Raw genomic sequence first — 19464 nt, 5'->3', positions numbered from 1 at the left:
TCACTTAAGCTGGACTAAGACAGAACACTGCTGGTATTGTCCCTTTCAAGAGAGAGCGCCACAGCTTGGCTACAGCCGCATGCTAGTACATGCTCTTGACTTGCTGGAGTGGCCAACCCAACAGCATAAGCTTTTTGCTCCCATAATCTTGAAAGGTATAAACTCTGAGAATGATGTGAACAGGATGCTTCAGCTAAACAGAAGAGAAGTGAGGTGAGGTTTTTTCCTTGACTGTTGAAGTCAGTGGGGCTATGTTCAAGGCCAGGCTGGACAGAGCCTTGGGAGACATGGTCTAGTGTGAGGTGTCCCTGCCACTGGCAGGGGGTTGGAACTGGATGATCTTAAGGTCCTTACCAACCCAAACCATTCTATGACATTATGACTCTATATTAATACACTATTAACATAGGAAGGCACACAGAATATTGCAAGTATCATACCATACTCACTAAAATATGTGAAAAGAGATAAAAATTTAGTTAGGAAACACATCTGTAAAATCTAGCTATAAAAAAAAAAAACAAAAAAAAACCACCCACAACCAAACAAAAACTAACAGAAGTTGGAATGTGCTCAATCTCTGTACTTATCCAAACCTGTTTTCAAAAGTCTTTTTAAAACAGCAATCCAACCATTGCAGCATTATAAATTAATGCCAAAGAGCCCTATAAGTGGAAAATGTCAACATGCGAATGTTAAGCAAGAGATTTGCAGAAGAACTTAAAGTCTCCCAAGTCCCACTGAAGCGCTTTGCATCCCATAAACCCTTTTGAAAATCTCAAAAGCTACTGCACTTGCCAGTGAAGGACATTCTCCTTCAGACTAGGTTGAATTTCTTGTGACGGCTGCTTCTCTTCCACACATGCTGTGGGACAGAGTGTGTCCCCAAGTGGCAGCACATCAGGCTGGAGCTGGAGCAGAATCCCTCCCACCCTTCTCACCTCCCCTGCCATTCCTGCAGAGCTGCAGCAAAGCACGTGGTGGTAGGTACCATACGTGCTGCAGTACCTGTGCACAAGAGGCTGGGCTAAGGACAGAGTGTCAGCCTAGCTGGGGAGAGCTGTCAGACCAGAGCTGGGTTGCGTGTTTGGAAGTCTGCCAGCTGGACACTGGAACAGTTGCATGCCAGAGCTCCTTCTCTCCCAAAGGATAGCACAGACTGAACTCAAATAATGAGGTTAATGTGGAAAGAAGTACATTTAGTTATGACTACAAAAGACTGGCTTCTCAGTAAACAGGTGACTGAAATGAAAGGAGTGCTTCATGCTTCCATAGGGTAGGGCATGGAGCGTGCACTCAGGAGGATGGAGTTTCTTCCTAAGACTCATTAATAAAAGTTTTATTTATTACTATAGTATATTTTGTAAAGACTAAGGAAGCTGCAGAAGCTCGCTTCTGCAACAAAGAGGAATTAGGAAATTAGATTACAGACCAAGGGGGTCTACAAGGATGCTGGAGAGGGACTCTTCATCAGAGACTCTAGCAATAAGACAAGGGGTGATGGGTTTAAAGTGAAACAGGGGAAGTTCAGGTTAGGTACAAGGAAGAAGTTCTTTACTGTGAAGGTGGTAAGGCACTGGAACAGGTTGTCCAAAGAAGTGGTAAATGCTCCATCTCTGGCAGTGCTCAAGGCCAGGCTGGACAGAGCCTTGGGTGACATGGTCTAGTGTGAGGCATCGCTGCCCATGGCAGGGGCCTGGAACTGGATGATCTTAAGGTCCTTTCCAACTGAAACCATTCTATGATTTGATGATTCTATAAACATTAGAATTTAACATGGATTGAAATCCTACCCCTATACACAACACAAAGCATATAAAGAGCTTTGGCTAAACACAGACCATGGAAAGTCGAAAGCCTGAAAGGGTTGCACCCTGCAGAGGGGGACACTGCCCCAGCTGTGGTGTCCCCAGAAAAGCCAGCTTACACATTTCCACACAGATGTAGCCTTTGAAGAGGCAGGTTGAGGCAAGAGGAAAAGAAATGGGTAATGCTGAAAGCAGACCAAACAAAACCCCTTTCACTGCTAGAAGTTAAGGATTTACACTTCCCTGATGGCATCATTTGCTATTTCAGGAGAGTTTAGTACAAACTTTTAATTTGCTGGGGGAAACTCCTGTAATCTGTGTAACATTTGTTGTGTGTGAAACGTGAGTGGGAAGGAGAAGGGATAGATTAGGGGAAGCACATAGAGGCTCACCCTTTCCACCTAAAGATTGGAGTTGCAAAGCTAGGACAGACATCTGTACAGTACCACCAGCCAAAACCACCACTAATTATCCATTTAACTATGATATATTGGTTTAGAGGGAAGCAGTGTTTGCTACAGGCATAAAAACCTCACTGCTGCCATGTAGCATCCATTTCCTGGTGTCTTATAAGTTAAATAAGAATTCTAGAAAGCCAGGTGTGAAAATAACACCAGGAAACACTCAGGAAAAACATTTCTGTGAATTACTGAGGTTTCCTGTACAAGAGCACTCCTGTTAATGTGTTACATTTACTCTGGGAAGAGACTGGATAGGAGCTCACTAGCAAACTGATGGTGCTGATGACCAAGTCATGGCATATGGCTAAGTTCTGGCTTTTCACTGGAGCCCTGTGCCCAGGCACAACACCATAGTGGCTGCAAGCTGTTGAAATCACAACAGCCAGGGATGTAACATAGACATAGCATGTAATTGCATAGCAGGCTTAAAGTTTATGGGAGGAATAAATTCTTATCTTTAATAAAAAAGAAAATAAAAATAACCTTGGATATCCCTTTGAGAGGATGTTCTTAACTAAGGCTTCAGTACTGCAAGTACAGATCAGAAAAAACTGTTTCTGCTCTTTACCTCTTTCTTACTCCTTCCTATAGATAAGTGGTTTGGCTGTATCTTATTTAAAAGAAGAAAAAAGTGGCATAAGCCTAATTAAGATCTTAATTCAGTTACACACTGGATAGGAATAAATCACTGCAGACTTGACGGTGACAATAAGAAAATACCATGCCTCATTTTCGTCTGTAACAGAGATTACTAACACATGATGAGGAATCCTGAGAAGAGAAGGATGTGAGAACACCTGTCCTGTGCTGAACCCAAGGCATGATGCAGTCACAGCAGGGTTATACCACCTGAGGTGACTTAATTCACAGGCAGGGATCTGTGCAATTTAAGGATTAGAACAGGGGGAAAAATTTAATCTATATATTTAAACACAAGCAAAATCATCTTCATTTTCCGTGGTAAATGATGCAGTTAAAGAATTTTGGTGAGGGAAACGGAGGGCAGGTTTGTGTTTGGCAGATAGCAGAGAAGGCGAGCACAGTGGTAGCTGGAAAAGGCAGTTCACAGGCCTTTTGGCAGATGATAGGAAATGTTGGCACAATGCATTTGCAGTTTAATTTCAATAGGCTGCTAAGCTCTTAAACACATTTAGCATATCCACCACTGCTGGAGAAATCTTTCCTGTCTTTGACTGCCACTGCAATGCTCCCTGCCCTGGCTGGGCCCCAGGGCCGTGCTGTGGATTCACCTCCAGGCACTTGCACGCTCAGCCCTGCTTTTCTTGTCCTTAAGAGGCAAGCCTGGGTTTGTGTGTGCATGTATCTGTGTACAGAAACATTCAGCCTTATGAGGATCTAGCTTTTTTCCTTCTGAACTTTTAAGGTAGTTCAGTGAATGCCTAACTTTGAAATTCTGGTCACCTTGCTATCCTTTTACAAGGTAAAATTAAGTGCTGTAACTCACCTATGGCTTTTGGCATTATTGCTCTAAAGGTCCTGCTCTGCCATGGTGATCTCTGTCTCAAGCAGGATGATCAAACAGTGCTTGGATAGCTCTTGCTGTCAGCTGCCAGGTAGGCAGGCTGGGTGTCATGCCTTCCTGTGCCTTAGGTAGTACCATGGGGCTCCCGCTATTCTGCACCCACCTTTGGAGGTCTAGGCATTAATACACTGCTGTAATGTCATACTTGTGAGAGGCTTCTGAAGAACTGACTGTGAAGCTGAGATGGATTTATTAAGTCATGAACAGCCTCCCCCAGCACACACACACGCTTTCCAGCCTCACCTCCCAGTTCACACACTATTCCTTTGAACATGCAAAGTCTCACACACAAGTCTTGCCAGTGAGAAGTCATCTGTGTGCAGTTCTGATGTCCTCAACATAAGGACATTGAGCTATTGGAGCAAGTCCAGAGGAGGCCACGAGGATGATCAGGGGCTGGAGCACCTCCTGTCTGAAGACAGGATGAGAAAGTTGGCGCTGTTCACCTCCAGGCTCAGCCTGGAGATGAAAAGCTGTGTGAAGACCTCAGAGCATCCTTCCAGTATCTGAAGGAGGGCTACCAGGATGCTAGAGAGGGACTCTTCGTCAGGGACTCTAGCAATAGTAAAAGGGGTGATGGGTTCAAACTGAAACAGGGGAAGTTCAGGTCAGATCTAAGGAAGAAGTTCTTTATTGTGAGGGTGGTGAAGGGCTGGCACAGGTTGCCCAGAGAAGTGGTGAATGCTCCATCCCTGTTAGTGTTCAAGGCCAGGTTGGACAGAGCCTTGGGTGACATGGTCTAGTGTGAGGTGCTCTTGCCCATGGCAGGGGGTTGGAACTGGATGATCTTAATGTCCTTTCCACCCCTACGATTCTATGATTCTCTGGTTTCAAAGTAGTGGCTGAACAATTAGGCCCTGAGCAGATCATCAACATCCTCAGATAAGAGATTTCCAAAAAGAAAATGGTGTCCCTGAATAGTGAATTGTGACAGTGTTCTTGTAAACAGGAAGGAAGGAAGGAGGGAGGGAAGGAGGGAAGGAAGGAGGGAGGGAAGGAAGGAAGGAGGAAGGGAAGGGAAGGGAAGGGAAGGAAGGAAGGAAGGAAGGAAGGAAGGAAGGAAGGAAGGAAGGAAGGAAGGAAGGAAGGAAGGAAGGAAGGAAGCTGTAGCAGAAAGAGAAAAAAAAAAAACAACAGTTCAATAAATGCCAAGATGGCCCAATGACAAAGATGCTGGGAACTACTGATTCCTCTTTTCTCACGATACCCTCTGATGACCCCACATCCAATTCCTCAAAAACAAACAGTCCCACAAGACATCAGCTCAGCGCAGCCTGGTTTCTTATGTACTGATGATACCTGGAGAACACCGATAACGGAGCATGGCCTCCAGAGTTGCCTCTTGCTGCAGACTGTCCTTTCCAAGGCAACATCGTAACATCTCTTTCTACCTGGCTACATCTTCCCTGACACGTGCAAGCAGCCTGGCACCTCTGAACGTCTGCTTTGGTGGAAAAGGCACTGGGCTCCTTCCCAGCTGAACTGAGGGTCCTGTCCTCTCCATTCCCACAGTAAAACCAGGCTGAAGCCGTGCTGCAGACAGGACAGGAACAACAGGATGGCTTCCCAGGGAGTGTGGTTATTTTAGCTAAGTGTGCAATTGCATTTTCAACATAATTAGGTGCCTAATTGTGCACCTAGGCCTAGCTGATGTATCTGCATGTGTATGTAATTATGATTTATCTAAAGGCTCTCTGGCCATAATGCTTGCTGTCCAACCCAAGTGAGAGATGAGTTTGAGTGGTCGTTTTTCCCCAGCTTTTGTTTTAAACTGAGTTCCTATTTACCTTGTTTTTTTAAACAACTCCAGCTGACTGAGCAGTGGGAACACTCCAAACAGGTATAATTACTGCAAGCCAAGCACAGTTCTGCACAAACATCTGTGAAAATAAGAAGCTTCCAGGAGAAGGCCAGGGTGAGGTGATGAAAGTAAATGTCCATGTAAGGCTTCCAAATAATGCTGATGTTGGACTTCCCCAAGTGGTGTGGCTGACACACAGTAAGAATTTGTACCAGCAATCACCAAGGTCAAAAGGGATCTATGCTTTTTCAGTACATGTTAAAGGGGAACCGCAAAGATAGCTTTTGCTATATAATGGAGAATGTCACAAATGTCACAGCAGTACAGTTTGTGCGATCTTCCTGAGCAGTGCTGCCACTTGCACTTTCCCTGCGTCTTCTCTAACAGCAGCTGTGAAAGGCTGCAGTGAGGGTTTTGTTCACTAAACTGTAAACCTGAAAAAGACAAAACAAAACTAAACAAAAAAACAGACACAGATTTTTTTTTCCTTTACATTTCCTTTTAGTTAGGTAAATTCTCTGTATCCTCTCTTAGGAATATTCAGCTGCCTTTTATCACACAACCGGCTTGACTCAGCTCCCACCAAATTCTCAGGACGAGGTAGGCTACACTGCCATGCAGTCAGACGGCTTAATAAAATCAGCGCTGGGAAAGTGTCTGTTACTTACTTTCAGTGAAGTGCTTTTTAGCCTAGAGTATCCAATCTCTCTTTATGGTGTATGATGTCAAAAACACTTCACAAGCAGAGATTTGTGTTTCTTTTGCCACAGACAATAAATCTTTAGTGTCTCCTCTTGATATGCATCACTCAACTTGATCTCAGGAGGCACTATACACCTCTCTTTCCCTCTGCTTCTTCTAACAAGGTCACTTTCCAGTGATAAAACAACTTTTCCAGAAGGTATAGTGTTCAATAATTAATATCTGATAATAGCTTCCCAAAGCAGTTCTTTAAAATCCTAATGCATGCTCTTCACAAACAGCATGAAGAATTCTAAAAATAGATTTGAGTAGCACATCTGAAAATATCAGCCTCAAAACCTTAAAACATGCATGACTAAACTTATCACCAAAACAAACAGATCTGTATCCACCTGTCCTGCGTTCAGCAGTAGCAGTCATTTTTCTCCTTCTTAGTAGCTAGTGCAGAGCTATGTTTTTGACTTTCAGCCTGGGAACAGCGCTGATAACACCAATGTTTTCAGTTGTTGCTAAGTAATGTTTACTCTGACCAAGGACTTTCTGGGTTTCATGCTCTGCCAGGGAGAAGGGGAACCTGGGAGGAAGCAGAGATAGGACACCTGACCCAAACTAGCCAAAGGGGTATTCCATACCACAGCACGTCATGCCCAGTATATAAACTGGGGGCAGTTACCCAGAAGGGCTAGATCACTGATGGGGTTGGGCTGGGTATCGGTCAGCAGGTGTGAGCAGTTGTATTCTCTTCCCTTGTTATTTTCTCTTATCTTTATTATCATTGGTGGCAGCAGTAGTGGTCTGTGTTATAACTTAGTTACTGGACTGTTCTTATCTCAGCCCATGGGAGTTACATTCTTTCAATTCTCCTCCCCATCCCTCTGGAAGAGGGGGCGGGGAGGAAGGGGTGGAGTGAGAGGGAGACTACGTGGTTCTGATTTACGGCTGGACTGACACTATGACACCACTCATGCCAAAAGGGAAGTGAGCACTCCTCTCTTACCAACCACCACCATTTTACTACAAGTCTAAGAAGGTTAAGCATATGCGTATAGTGTAACTTTCTGCAAATAGGAAAATAGAAATCTCCTGCTGCTTTTGCTACTGCGTATGTCAATTCCGTAGTAATAGTGTCACAAGTGGTAGGTTACTCCAGAAGGTGGAGGACAGCCAGTGAACCACAACTGGGGAGAGAGACCATCGACCAGAAGCTGTAGTGACCACAGAGCACCATTTCCTGTTGCTGTTACGTATTTCCTTCTACCAGCCATTTCACTGCTGCTCAACTAGCTTTACTGAGTGATCTCCAGTGAAAGTAATGTTTGACTAAAGCACAGAGAACACTGCATCAGAGCATTTACTGGGAAAAAGAAAAAAAAAAAAAAAGAGATTACCAGTCATTTCTCACAATCTTTTTCCTGGGTTTTGGGTGACTTTACAATCGTTTGGATGGGGTGTGCATTTATCATAGCCAGAGGAAAGGGAAGTTTGTTTACACCACAGAACTGAGGTAGTTGGCCTCTATGCTTTGCCTTGGGGAAGAGGAAGCCCACCATTTCCCCAGGGATCCATCAGGAAAGAGAGGCAGCTGAAGCCTGAGTCTCTGCAAGACCCAGCCACAACAGCAGACACAAGCTCTGTGCCCAAACCAGCCTCTGCTGCTGCCTGGTGGGAGAATTTGCTGGGCCTCAGCTGAAACCAGGACAACCAGAAACATGGTCCATTGCGTTCTCCTGTTCCTCTGCACACCTTTCTTTTTGTTCTATTAGAAATGCTGTTATCGGAGGGAAAAAGTCTTACTTAGTTGTCATCATAATCCTAATAAAATGCCCATCAAATTCATTAGCCAGCTATGATCTCTGACCATCTGCTTGGGGTCCATCCCTATCGTGTGACCAAAGGGAACCACTGTCTGCAACTAATGCATGGCAGATTGGTTGTCAGGCCTCACCCCAAGTGTCATTATGGAAAAATGACTGCACAAAGGTCATTCCCATCAACTGTCTGAGACTCCAACTGCCTATTAGTGGGCAGAAGCCTTTGTAGATGTCATTTTGTTAATGAAATAGAATAAATAATCTTCTCAACTGTGATAGATATTCTAGGTTTAAGAAAGCCACTCAAAGCTCTCCTGTGGTGATGGCAAATGGAGCTAGCTGAGGAATGGAACCAGAAAGAGGCAACAAGGAGGAACTGGGACAGAGGTGGAAGCAGTCCTGATGCGAGGATATGCCCTACAATGAACCCTCTCTCTCCTAAGATGAGCAGTTGTTCTTGGCGGCAATAAGCAGGATTTCTGTAGAGATGTGCTACCATTTGTAATGCTGGGGAGAGCTTGGCTTTCATAAAATCACAGAATGGTTTGGGTTGGAAAGGACCTAAAGATCATCTAGTTCCAATCTTCTGCTATGGGCAGGGATGCCTTCCAATAGACCCTGTCACCCAAGGCTCTGTCCAACCTGGCCTTGAGCACTACCAGGGATGGAGCATTCACCACTTCTTTGGGCAACCTGTGCCAGTGCCTCACCACCCTCACAGTAAAGAACTTCCTCCTTAGATCCAACCTGAACTTCCCCTGTTTCAGTTTAAACCAATAAATGGACCTGGACATTGAAAAATTAATTTCACAACAGAAATAATTTTGAATTATTGGAACACAGGAAAAAGATCAGAAGCAATAAATATAATTTTTGATTATTATTCTTCTTTTTTCTCCCCACTGTCCACCTATAATATACAACTGTCCCATTCAGCAGCATATGTGCTATAGGCCTTCTCAACTTCTAACCTTCCTCTTCATGCCTTGATTCTGCATGAGCTATGCAATCAATGTCAAGCCATGGGAACAGTACCCTGACCTCACCTTCTTTTTGAGAATACTGTATTAAAGCTCATGAAAAAATCTGCATGTAGGCAGTGATTATCATGTACAACTGCTTTAAAGCCTTTGCACTGGTACAGTGGGTACCTGGGTGGGCGTATTTAAACATACTCTGAACTCGATGAGCTCCAGTTTAGCACAAGCTTATAAAAAGTCCACCCTGAGGGAACCTCCTTGAGGTGTGGGCTGCCACAGCTACCTGCAAGTGACACTGACACATAAAACTCTAAAAACAGTCTTTTCAAGATGTTTTCTACTGTTGGTTAGAGAACTGGAGCCCAGGGAAGTCAAAGGAAAACTAACCTATTTCTTTCCACATCATTCTGTTACCAAGTTTCCCATCCCAGAAACTCTCTAGTTTCTGGTCTGTTGATTTCCATCATCACTCATCTCTGTTTATACAAAGTATTTGTACTGATCTCCATACTTAGGATTAATCATATAAGTAATCTTCTGTAAAGAAAGGAAAGACTGCAAAAATGTGTAGTATAGTTTGAATCTGAACAAAATCCAAATGCCGCAACTCTATCACAGAGTTTTCTTGCTTAGTTTATATGCTCAAATCATAATTTAGTATTTTCTCCTGCAGTCAGGACTTTGTTAAATGTTACTGGGATTTATCACACAGTTAGGTAGCTGCAGCTATAGAAAGATGCACCTCTACTTGTACTGCCTGTCCAGCAGGAACTTGTTTAAAAATAAGAAAACTGAAAAGTGAAGGCCCGACCATTAACTCACCAAAACTGGGAAAGATAAAAAGGTAACATTTCTAGTCATGATTTGTGTCTGAATGGCCAGAGGCACAGAGACATGTGCTGTGCTTGTGTTAAACATGATTTAAATCTGCAAATCAAAGGTAATCAAGATAAATGGCATCTATAACCAAAATGGATTAATATACATATCACCCTAAATAGAGGTATACACGTTTCTTGTATGGAAATGTAACCTTTGTTCGAAGCAGGTTTTTCACTTTCATTATGTTTTGCCTAAGAGAGAGTGCTGCTTCTGCACATGCAAGTGCTCCCACAGCCATTTGTATGCATATATACATATAAGAATTTCTTCATACCGAAATGTATGTATGTGTAAATTGTGTGAATGTAAATATAAGATAGGCCATATGTCCCAAAAGTCCCAAAAGAGCATCTGATGTTGATATGTAGACAGTGTGTTAAGGACCTTCCTAATTAATAACACAATTTAAAATCTCTTGGCAATCAATTAAGATTAATGACAGAAGTCATCCTCTATCCCCTTATGCCCGAGTCTCGGGCTGTGAAAACCCTGGGTCGTGAAACTAATCCTGTTATCTGCTGCCTTCTTCATCTGAAAAGCCTACAGATTAACACAGCAGACATTATCGAATTTACAACCAGCCGCTCGGACAGCTGCCCTACTTTCAGCACTTAATGGAAAAGGAACTAATCTGGTTAGGAGCATCGGACTACTCAATAAATCTGTGCGCCCAAGACAGTTAAAGCTCCCACATCTCTTCTGGAGAGGAGCAACTACATGAACCTGTCAGCTTGCTTCTCGCTGCCTAAGCTGAAACTAAGTTCTCTTCCTAAACTGGACTAATAAGATGCTCATCATGAACATCAACTGCAGAAGGGCTGTGCTCAAGCTGGGAGCTGTGCTTTACAACCAGGTTTGGTTACACACACACTGCCCCCTCTTCATTCGCAGCCAGGTAGCTACTAACTATAACGGCTTTTAGTGTACTCCACACCGTGAAAAAGATGTTTGAGGAATCAAAAAAACAAATTTTTTTTTCCTTTTTAAATCATACCCAGTGAAACAGATACTAATAAAAACTGTATTGCCAAATAATTTGTTAGTATAGCTTGGAGGGGGGGTAAGAATTGCAGTGCTTTTAGGCATGCCAAGGGACAATTGGTTTTCATAAAAATCATAAAATCATAGAATCATGGAATGGTTTGGGTTGGAAAGGACCTTAAATGCTTTGCTCAATGGGTATACTATCATTGAAGGAGAAGATCCATTGAACTGAGTCTTATACTGTAGTTTGAATTACTGCTAGTGCAGTTTAATTTTAAGCCAAAACACGTACTACTTCTAAGCAGCCCCAGTAACCTTTCTCTAACTGTAACTTGTTATTTCTCTATGCATTTCAGCAACCTGCAGTGCTAAAAAAGGAGCCAAATCACCTTCATTTTCTTCAAGGAGGTCCCCCTTGGTTAGAGAATGGACAAATAGTTCTGGGTTTAGAGAATACAGAAGTAAACTAAAAAATGCTGCCACCATTAGTCTCATTCCTGTTCCCGTTACCCCCCTTAGGCAAGACAGCAGTGTGCTGGCTGAGGGGCAACTCTGCTGCAAAGGGGGATGATGGCACTGCCGTTATGGAGTGTTTGTTCTCAGTTGTAAGGCACTTACAGCCTCAGCCTTCTAACAATTAATGATTTAGTATTTCCTGCCTGTGCCAAGTTTAGGAATTACCAAAGAATCACAAAGGGAACAGTAACATGGGATTCGTCTCAGAGAACAGAATACTGACAAAGTGTTTCTAACTGTGAATTGTGTGGTGCTAACCAAGTCACAATGCAGAGTATAATTCATTTGTGTAACATAGATATGCTCACAAAGTAACATGAGTTTAAACACTTGTTTGTATTAATTCTGCAGCCATTACTACGAAAGAATCTTTCAAGCAGGCAAATGGTAATAAACAGGTTTAAAATTAAGTGTCCTCCTTTTTATTAGGCCATTTTGTAACATTAAAAAGCTATTCTCTAATTCTATTATAGAAATTCTTCTGTGATTAGCTACTGATGTTTTTTCCCTTTTACCAGTCCCACATACTTGCATATTGATAGGGCAACATTTTAAATATAAGTGCCATAGGCTTTTTGTGGACTTAAAGGAAAATTGTGTGTATTAACATGCACAGGATCAGAATCTCAGCTACTATCAAACTGCACAAAGCAACATGGTCAGATAACAAATTTGAAGAGACCTGATGATTACCTTTAGGTGCTAAGCTATGAATCAGAAAACAAACACCAGGATTTGGAGAAAAGACCAGTTCCCAATGTTAGCATTGAGAACCTGTGCCAAGGTCTGTTCTCATGCAGTAATGATTCCCTGGAAGAGGCAATGGCGTGCGCATTCCACTCTGCTTCCTGGCTGTATGCGACATTGCACATTGAAGGTTGCCACAATCTCAGATAAGATCCTCAAACAGTTAACTGTTTTATCAAAGTACCCCAACACTACTGTGGCTCCCTCTTTTCTCCCCCTTTAATAACAAAAGGAAGTACAGACAGGAGTATGAACACAGGGTAATGCATCATTTATAAATTAGCTTGTTAGTGCAGAAAACAAAACATGGCTTGAAAACAAAATCTCCCATTGCGGACTCCCCAATGATGTTTGATGGGAGCCCTTCAAAAGAGTTCATGGCTTAATGGAGGCTGTTTATGTGGGGACTTCGATCTGTACCTGCTGTCCCCTGTCACTCCCTGGAAACTTGGCAGCAGATGTTGTAGTGCAAAGTTGTCTCTGAAGTGGCTCTCTGTCCTCATCTCTCCACCACAACAGAGTCAAACTATATTGGATCTCTTCATTTGTGCCTGAGGCATGTTTGGGAGCACAGCTGTGTCCACCCCCACTCTACCTTTAGTGTTTCAGCCCCCAGGCGGCAAATGTGAGACCAAAACTGTTCTGCCACTCTTAACTACATCTGTTGACAGTCCTGCAACCTCGCTGCAGGCTGCCGAGGACCTGTGCCTCCACTCAGAACAGATGTCAGTGACAACCTGCTAGCTCACACCTGCACAAGCTTCCCTAATCTCACGGATTGTTAGCTGAAAAATGGATCACTCCAAGGACTTCCTTCCACAATCAAAGCGAGAGTGCTCAGTCCTCAAACTAGGCCACCTTCAGCATCACCTGGCAGTGTGGCAGAGGTGGCAGAGGAGAGGAGAAGGAGAAGGAAGAAACGGCTCACTCTGCTTTGATCTTTGATACCTCATGCCTAAATTTCAATTACTTGATAAAGGACTTAAATTCAGCAGTGAATTCTTCTACGAGTGGCAACTACCAAGTTCTTAAGCCATAACAGAAAGACAACAAAGCAAAACAACTATGTGGCTGCTGTTCACCGTAACAGTTTTTCTGACATAACTACATCTGTGTGTGTCTCACTGTACATACGTGTGACTGCTTGGCTATTCACTGACTTAAATCCACCAGGGTACACCATGAGATCTCTGACTAGCAAGGCAGGAAACAGTAAACAGAGTACACACACACACACACACACACACACACACACACACTCCCCAAGATAAAAAATATCATACTAGACACAAATTGCACTCTCACAGTGCCCTGTGTCACACCTTAACAACCATTTGTTCAGCCTTTATTCATCACTACAAATGCTACTCCTTTTTTAGTGAGGAAACTGATGATGAGTGAGCTACTTCTCTGTTTTCAGAAAACAGGATGTGGATCAGTGTCTTACTGTCAAGTTCTGAGAAGGTGTTATGCCTGACTCCATGGTGGCTCAGCAAAGGCTTCCCTGGCAGGTAACTTTTAAGGTACCTACCTGTCTTAACAGTCAGAAATCCTTAAAATAAGGCCTGGCTGAAAAATCTTTAGCCTGGTCATGCAACAGTTCTATGTTCCTATTTACATTGATTTTTACCTGTTAAGCTGTATTGTACTGTTTATTTTTCATGTAGATTTGTTGTTGTTAATTCTGCTACATGTAACATGCATGGTTTGTGCAAATGGTAACTTTCCAACATTAACAACTAGAATGCTAACACAAGTATTTGACTATGCTATTTCCAGCATTGCACTCTGACATTCTGCTTCTTTCAACACCAGTCTTAATTCAGTCTCCCCTTTTCCTTCTTTAGAACAGTACCAAACTACATCCAAATTAAAAAATGCAAGCACCGATTTACCTCTCATTCTCCCAAAGGTAACACACTCCTTTTAACCCCTCTAATTAGTTTCATGTCACCCTTATGGTGTATGTTGCAGAAATAGTGTTCTTGCACGCTACTGCTCTATGAAAGAACCTGACCTGTCAACACCCATCCAGGGCCATCTCATTTACAGGAAATCATTTGCTCTTGTGTCTCTTCAGATGTGCAACAGGAAGCTAAATGGTCCTAGGAGGACAGAAATATTTTGAAGATAAATCAGTTCCTCAGATGAATGCTAAGATTTAAAATAATACTCTTGTGAGGAATAACAACCAGAAATACACAATGTAGTTTCACTATAAAAGGTTCAAGTAACAACTCTGCTTCCCAGTCATAGCAGCCTTTGTAGTGGAGGCCACTTTTTCATGGGTCACAGGTGAAGAAGAAAGGATTGTCTGAGGAAAAGGTTTCCTTACCTCTTCCTTTCCGTGAAAGTTGCCTCTGGTACGGAAGTGCAAGGCTATGAGAAGCAGACTACATGGAAGTCAGATGGTCACTTCAATTTGATGTGGTTTTAGTGTTCTGATTGCCAGCCTCTACTCTAAATAGCTGGTTCTAAGAAAGACTTGGTATTTGTTACAGAAAGTTTACACTGAATGAAGTGTGTGCCATGTTTTTGTTTTCTAGCTGAACACACACAAAGTAAAGAGTCCTTCACTCTGCTTTCAGGAGATCTATGTTTCTGCAATATCTTGGGGCTGGGGTGATGCATTTCTCAATGCCCTTTGTTTCCCCCATGCTTTATATTTCCTGTTGTGCCATTCTTTCGGCTGCAGTGCTTTCCTTATTTAATGTCACAAGATTGCCAGCGTTCAGCAGGTGCTAAAGCCTGGCTGCGACATGCTAACCATAGCAGATACACACACCACACACAAACCTCATCTCCTTGCTGTGGTCGCATCAAAGAGACTCTGTCATACTGTCTTCGTAACAGTGCCCACAGTGCATCGAGTCGACCCTGTGGCAACAGAGCAACACGACTTTCAGTACAACAAAATCAGTCAATGGAGAGCACACCTGCTAAGTTACCATCCACGTTGCTCCATGGAGAAATGTACTGGCAGCACTGAGCACCAGTTCCCTAGGGCCAGACAGATTTCAGCTATGTCACCTACACCATGTGGCTGCATCAGTGAATGAATGGCAGGTACTGTGCTCTTATCTGTCCTGCAGTGGCTGTGACCTAACCCACATTTACTTCTGAGCCATCTAGAAGTAATATGTTTATTTACCAATATTTTGGGCTGAATTGCCATGTGTCCATCTGAGGTTTCTCTCACATCAATGTATTTGTTCTTACAGCATGTATACAGCAGGTTGGTTGTTCTCAAGCAGCTTTCGAACTGCCAGGGATGTGGTATACAGCTGTGAAGGCAGAACATCCATACTCCCAGGTAAACCCATGTATTGTCTGCTCTTACACAACTCACAGCACCTACGGAAATCAGTATCTTTATTTTATGCCATTTATTATGTTTCACTTGTTTATCAGACTTTTTGCATTATATTGTTTTATATAATCTTTTGCTTTTCTTGGTTGCATGGTTTTCTTGGTAAGTGTGTTTAAAACAGCTACAAAAGGTGGCGTGTTAGGCTTAGTTACAGAATCACAGAATCATAAAATGGTTTGGGCTGGAAAGGACCTTAGGATCATCTAGTTCCAACCCCTCTGCCATTGGCAGGGACGCCTCACACTAGACCATGTCACCCAAGGCTCTGTCTAACCCAGCCTTGAACACTGAGATAGACCAAATGCCAACAAAGGCCTCACAGATTTTAGTACTCTTACCAGGAAAAGGAAAACAGAATGTGGCATTAATGACGCAGTGTATTTAGGGCTAAAAACTGTTCTTGCTATTCATCCTGAGTAGGTGTTTGCTTTGAGAATAGTACATTTCACTTGGATGTGAATACTTGAAAAATAATCTACGCTTCAGCATGCAAAAGACTGGTAAGGCAGAATCCAGCCTTTAGCACAGAATTCTCTTATATTGAAGACTGCAAAGATTACCTTAATTGGCGTATACCACTTCTCCTGAATGGCTGGTGAGGTAGGCTTTGGTCTAGGTGGCTTTGGATAAAAAGGTTCTTCTGGTTCTTCTGGGAGTTTCACCACAGCATTTTTTGCTTTTTCTAATCTAGCCCCTTCTTCAGTGGATCCTTTATCACCCCAGCGAACCTAAGGAAAGCCAGAGTTCAGATGTGAAGGTGCTGTATGCAGTGGACAAGGGAACTGTTGCAAATAACAGAAGTAATTGAAAACATTTAAATTTGGAAGAAGTTCTGAATAAATAAGAGGGGAGGTACTGAGGAAAATGTTCCCTCTTCATTCAGGCACTCTCAGTAGTGAAAAGGCAAGAGAAATACTGAAAGAGAATTCAACTGTACCATGCAGACAGGCTGTATAGGAGACAGGAAATCATCTAATTAATGATGTAAAGGTATTATTTCTAGTTCAGATTTATCTTACAATACCAGACCTTAACCTGGCACTGATGACAGCCTAGATCTTTGTCACCCCAGATTTCCTAACACAGCATGTTTGTTGAGAACCCCAATTAAATAGAAGGCAATACTTGAGCAGGTTTTAGCAGAAGCTCCTTGAAACTACTCAGGTTTCAAGTAGTCCTGCATGAAGATACATACTGGAGCAAATGCAGATAAAGTAGTCTAACATGCATGGTAAGTTAATGTAAAACATGTAGCAATGTATATTTTATCACTGCCCTAAGTATACAGAATATATACAAAGAGTTCAAAGAGAAAGGACACCCGGGTTATTGCCCTTGGTAAGACAAGCATTTATTTCCATTTCCATAAAAGGTTGTACTTATTATGCTGTAAAGAGGAAATACAGGAAAAAAAAAACCAAACCAACAAACCAAACTTCCCTCTAAGAGAGATGATTTGTCTTACTACAGTAATATTATTTCATCTTCTCATTGGAAACACTGTGAAGCAATTTGAGCAAGGATGTCTGCTGTACTGTACAAAGCAGCAAACCTAGATAAGACTGTTACTTTGTGACCCAAAAAGAGCATCTAAAAGCTATGCCTGGTGTTTGGAAGTTCTTGGTAAAAATGGCCTGGATTAATTTTCAGTGCAAGACTTCCTAAATCATGCCATCTGCTACAATGTAGCCTGTAAGGAGGACCTGACAGACCTAAACTCAGGAAATCAAATTCTGACATTACATCCTGGGTAAATGTGACACGCTGATGAGTCAAGAAACTTAGTGGAAAACAGGTTCCTGCAGGACCTCACCAGCATACTCCTTTTTCTCAGGGATCTCCTGGCATGAAGAGAGAAGAACCTAAGTAAGAAAAGTCAGACAAGACTGACCTTCCACCCTGAAGGAAAGCATTAGGAGCATCACTGCACGCTGCTTAGTAGGTGCGTATCAGTTCTTTCTTGCTACCTGCCAGTTCAAGCACTTGAAAAGTAGGCAGAAGAACTGGGGTGCAACAACTGTCCCACTGCCAAGGGATGCAAAACAGTTTTGCTCACCAGGAAGAAGACATGCCCCTGGTCCTCCTTCTGCTGCCCAGAGGGAGTGGGAAGACTTCTCCAGGTCCTCCTAGGGACACTCTGTAATGTGCTGGGATAAGTATGGCATAGAATGGGAGAAGGAAGCAGCCTGACTTCATCCTCATCAGCACCATACGCACAACGTGCTGACAGAGAAAGTGCAGAAAATATGTAGGCATGCCAGAGTCTAGGCCCTTTCAGAAAAATGAAATACTCTGGAGGAAAATTTTGTCATTTTATCACCACCAGGAAGTGTGTTTTTCCCATGTAATCTCAGTATAAAGAGTGAGAGTAGCAAACTACAACAGAGCTTAATTTGGTCTGTAATATTGTAACTCACCTTGGTAAAACACACCATTGTTTCTCAGGAGGGGGATTCTTTTGGACCTTTCTGTTATTTTGGACCTTACTGTTTGGCTTGCTATTTAATTTCTTCTCCTCATTGGGGAATCCACTCTCTGCAATATTAGAATGGGCTTTCATGTCCAAGTAGGCCCTGCTGCCTCATTAAAATGCATCTGTGTCTTGCACAGTGATCAATGGTACTTTTATGGTGTTTTTTACGAGGCTGTTAAAAAAACTATTTTAAACACTGTTAAAATCATTTAGAGAAAGATGGTGGATTCCTTGCTGCTAAGATGACCTTATCCTTTGGAATAAAGTGACTTCACCCAAAAGAACCCAGGATTTGTGGAGTATGACGACACAACTTTCACATAAAAACTGACTGCCTGTAATAGGTGGGGCTAGAAATGTCATCATAAACTTTTAAAGTAACGCCAAAAGGCAGATCTACGAAGAGTGAACAATGCTGGCTACATGCTGGACTGTCGCAAATGGGTGAAGCTACTGGGGAAGGCAGGAGTGAAACAGGACAGAAGTAAAGCTCCATACTCAAATGCTCAGGTGTTCACGATGTGACACCCAACCCCACAATTTGTTAGAATCATAGAATCATAGAATGGTTAGGGTTGGAAAGGACCTTAAGATCATCTAGTTCCAACCCCCCTGCCACAGGCAGGGACACCTCACACTAAACCAAGGCTCTGTCCAACCTGGTCTTGAACACTGCCAGGGACGGAGCATCCACAACTTCCCTGGGCAACCTATTCCAGTGCCTCACCACCCTAACAGGAAAAAATTTCCTCCTTATATCCAATCTAAACTTCCCCTGTTTAAGTTTTAACTCATTACCCCTTGTCCTATCACTACAGTCCCTAATGAAGAGTCCCTCCCCAGCATCCCTATAGGCCCCCTTCAGATACTGGAAGGCTGCTATGAGGTCTCCATGCAGCCTTCTCTCCTCCAGGCTGAACAGCCCCAACATTCTCAGCCTATCTCAGCCTATTCTCAGACAGGAGGTGCTCCAGTCCCCTGATCATCCTCGTGGCCCTTCTCTGGACTTGTTCCAACAGTTCCATGTCCTTTTTATGCTGAGGACACCAGAACTGTACACAGTGCTCCAGGTGAGGTCTCAGAAGAGCAGAGTAGAGGGGCAAGATCACCTCCTTCAAGCTGCTGGTCGCACTCCTTTTGATGCAGCCCAGGATACAGTTGGCTTTCTGGGCTGCGAGTGCACACTGCTGTCTCATCTTCATTTTCTCATCGACCAACACCCCCAAGTCCTTCTCTGCAGGGCTGCTCTGAATCTCTTGGGTTACTATTCTTGGGTCCCATAGAAGGACACAGACACAGCTCCCAAGAATGCAGTTCCCTTCAAGAGCCCATTATTGCCTTATCAGCAGTTTCAGTTGGTTTACATCTTTAGCCCTTAGTCCTGCA

At 43.1% G+C, this 19464-nt stretch overlaps 1 protein-coding gene across 2 annotated transcripts in view; it reads right to left on the bottom strand.

Annotated features, from left to right (window-relative positions):
* ANTXR2 (ANTXR cell adhesion molecule 2) overlaps positions 1 to 19464 on the bottom strand; it is a 109213-nt gene that overhangs the window by 19459 nt on the left and 70290 nt on the right. For both annotated transcript variants that reach the window (XM_057429883.1, XM_057429884.1), the window contains exons 15-16: positions 16166 to 16333; positions 15032 to 15112 (exon numbers count right to left, since the gene is read on the bottom strand). In XM_057429883.1, coding sequence (XP_057285866.1) covers positions 15032 to 15112; positions 16166 to 16333 — 249 coding nt within the window. The remainder of the gene's footprint in view (positions 1 to 15031; positions 15113 to 16165; positions 16334 to 19464) is intronic.

Source organism: Pezoporus wallicus, unplaced genomic scaffold (assembly GCF_028554395.1).
Source record: "Pezoporus wallicus isolate ANWC-B61680 ecotype Strahan unplaced genomic scaffold, APGP_CSIRO_Pwel_v1 contig_5696, whole genome shotgun sequence".
NCBI classification, from domain to species: domain Eukaryota; kingdom Metazoa; phylum Chordata; class Aves; order Psittaciformes; family Psittacidae; genus Pezoporus; species Pezoporus wallicus.
Note: the sequence above shows the minus strand (reverse complement) of the source record. Positions and strands in the feature narration are given on the sequence as shown.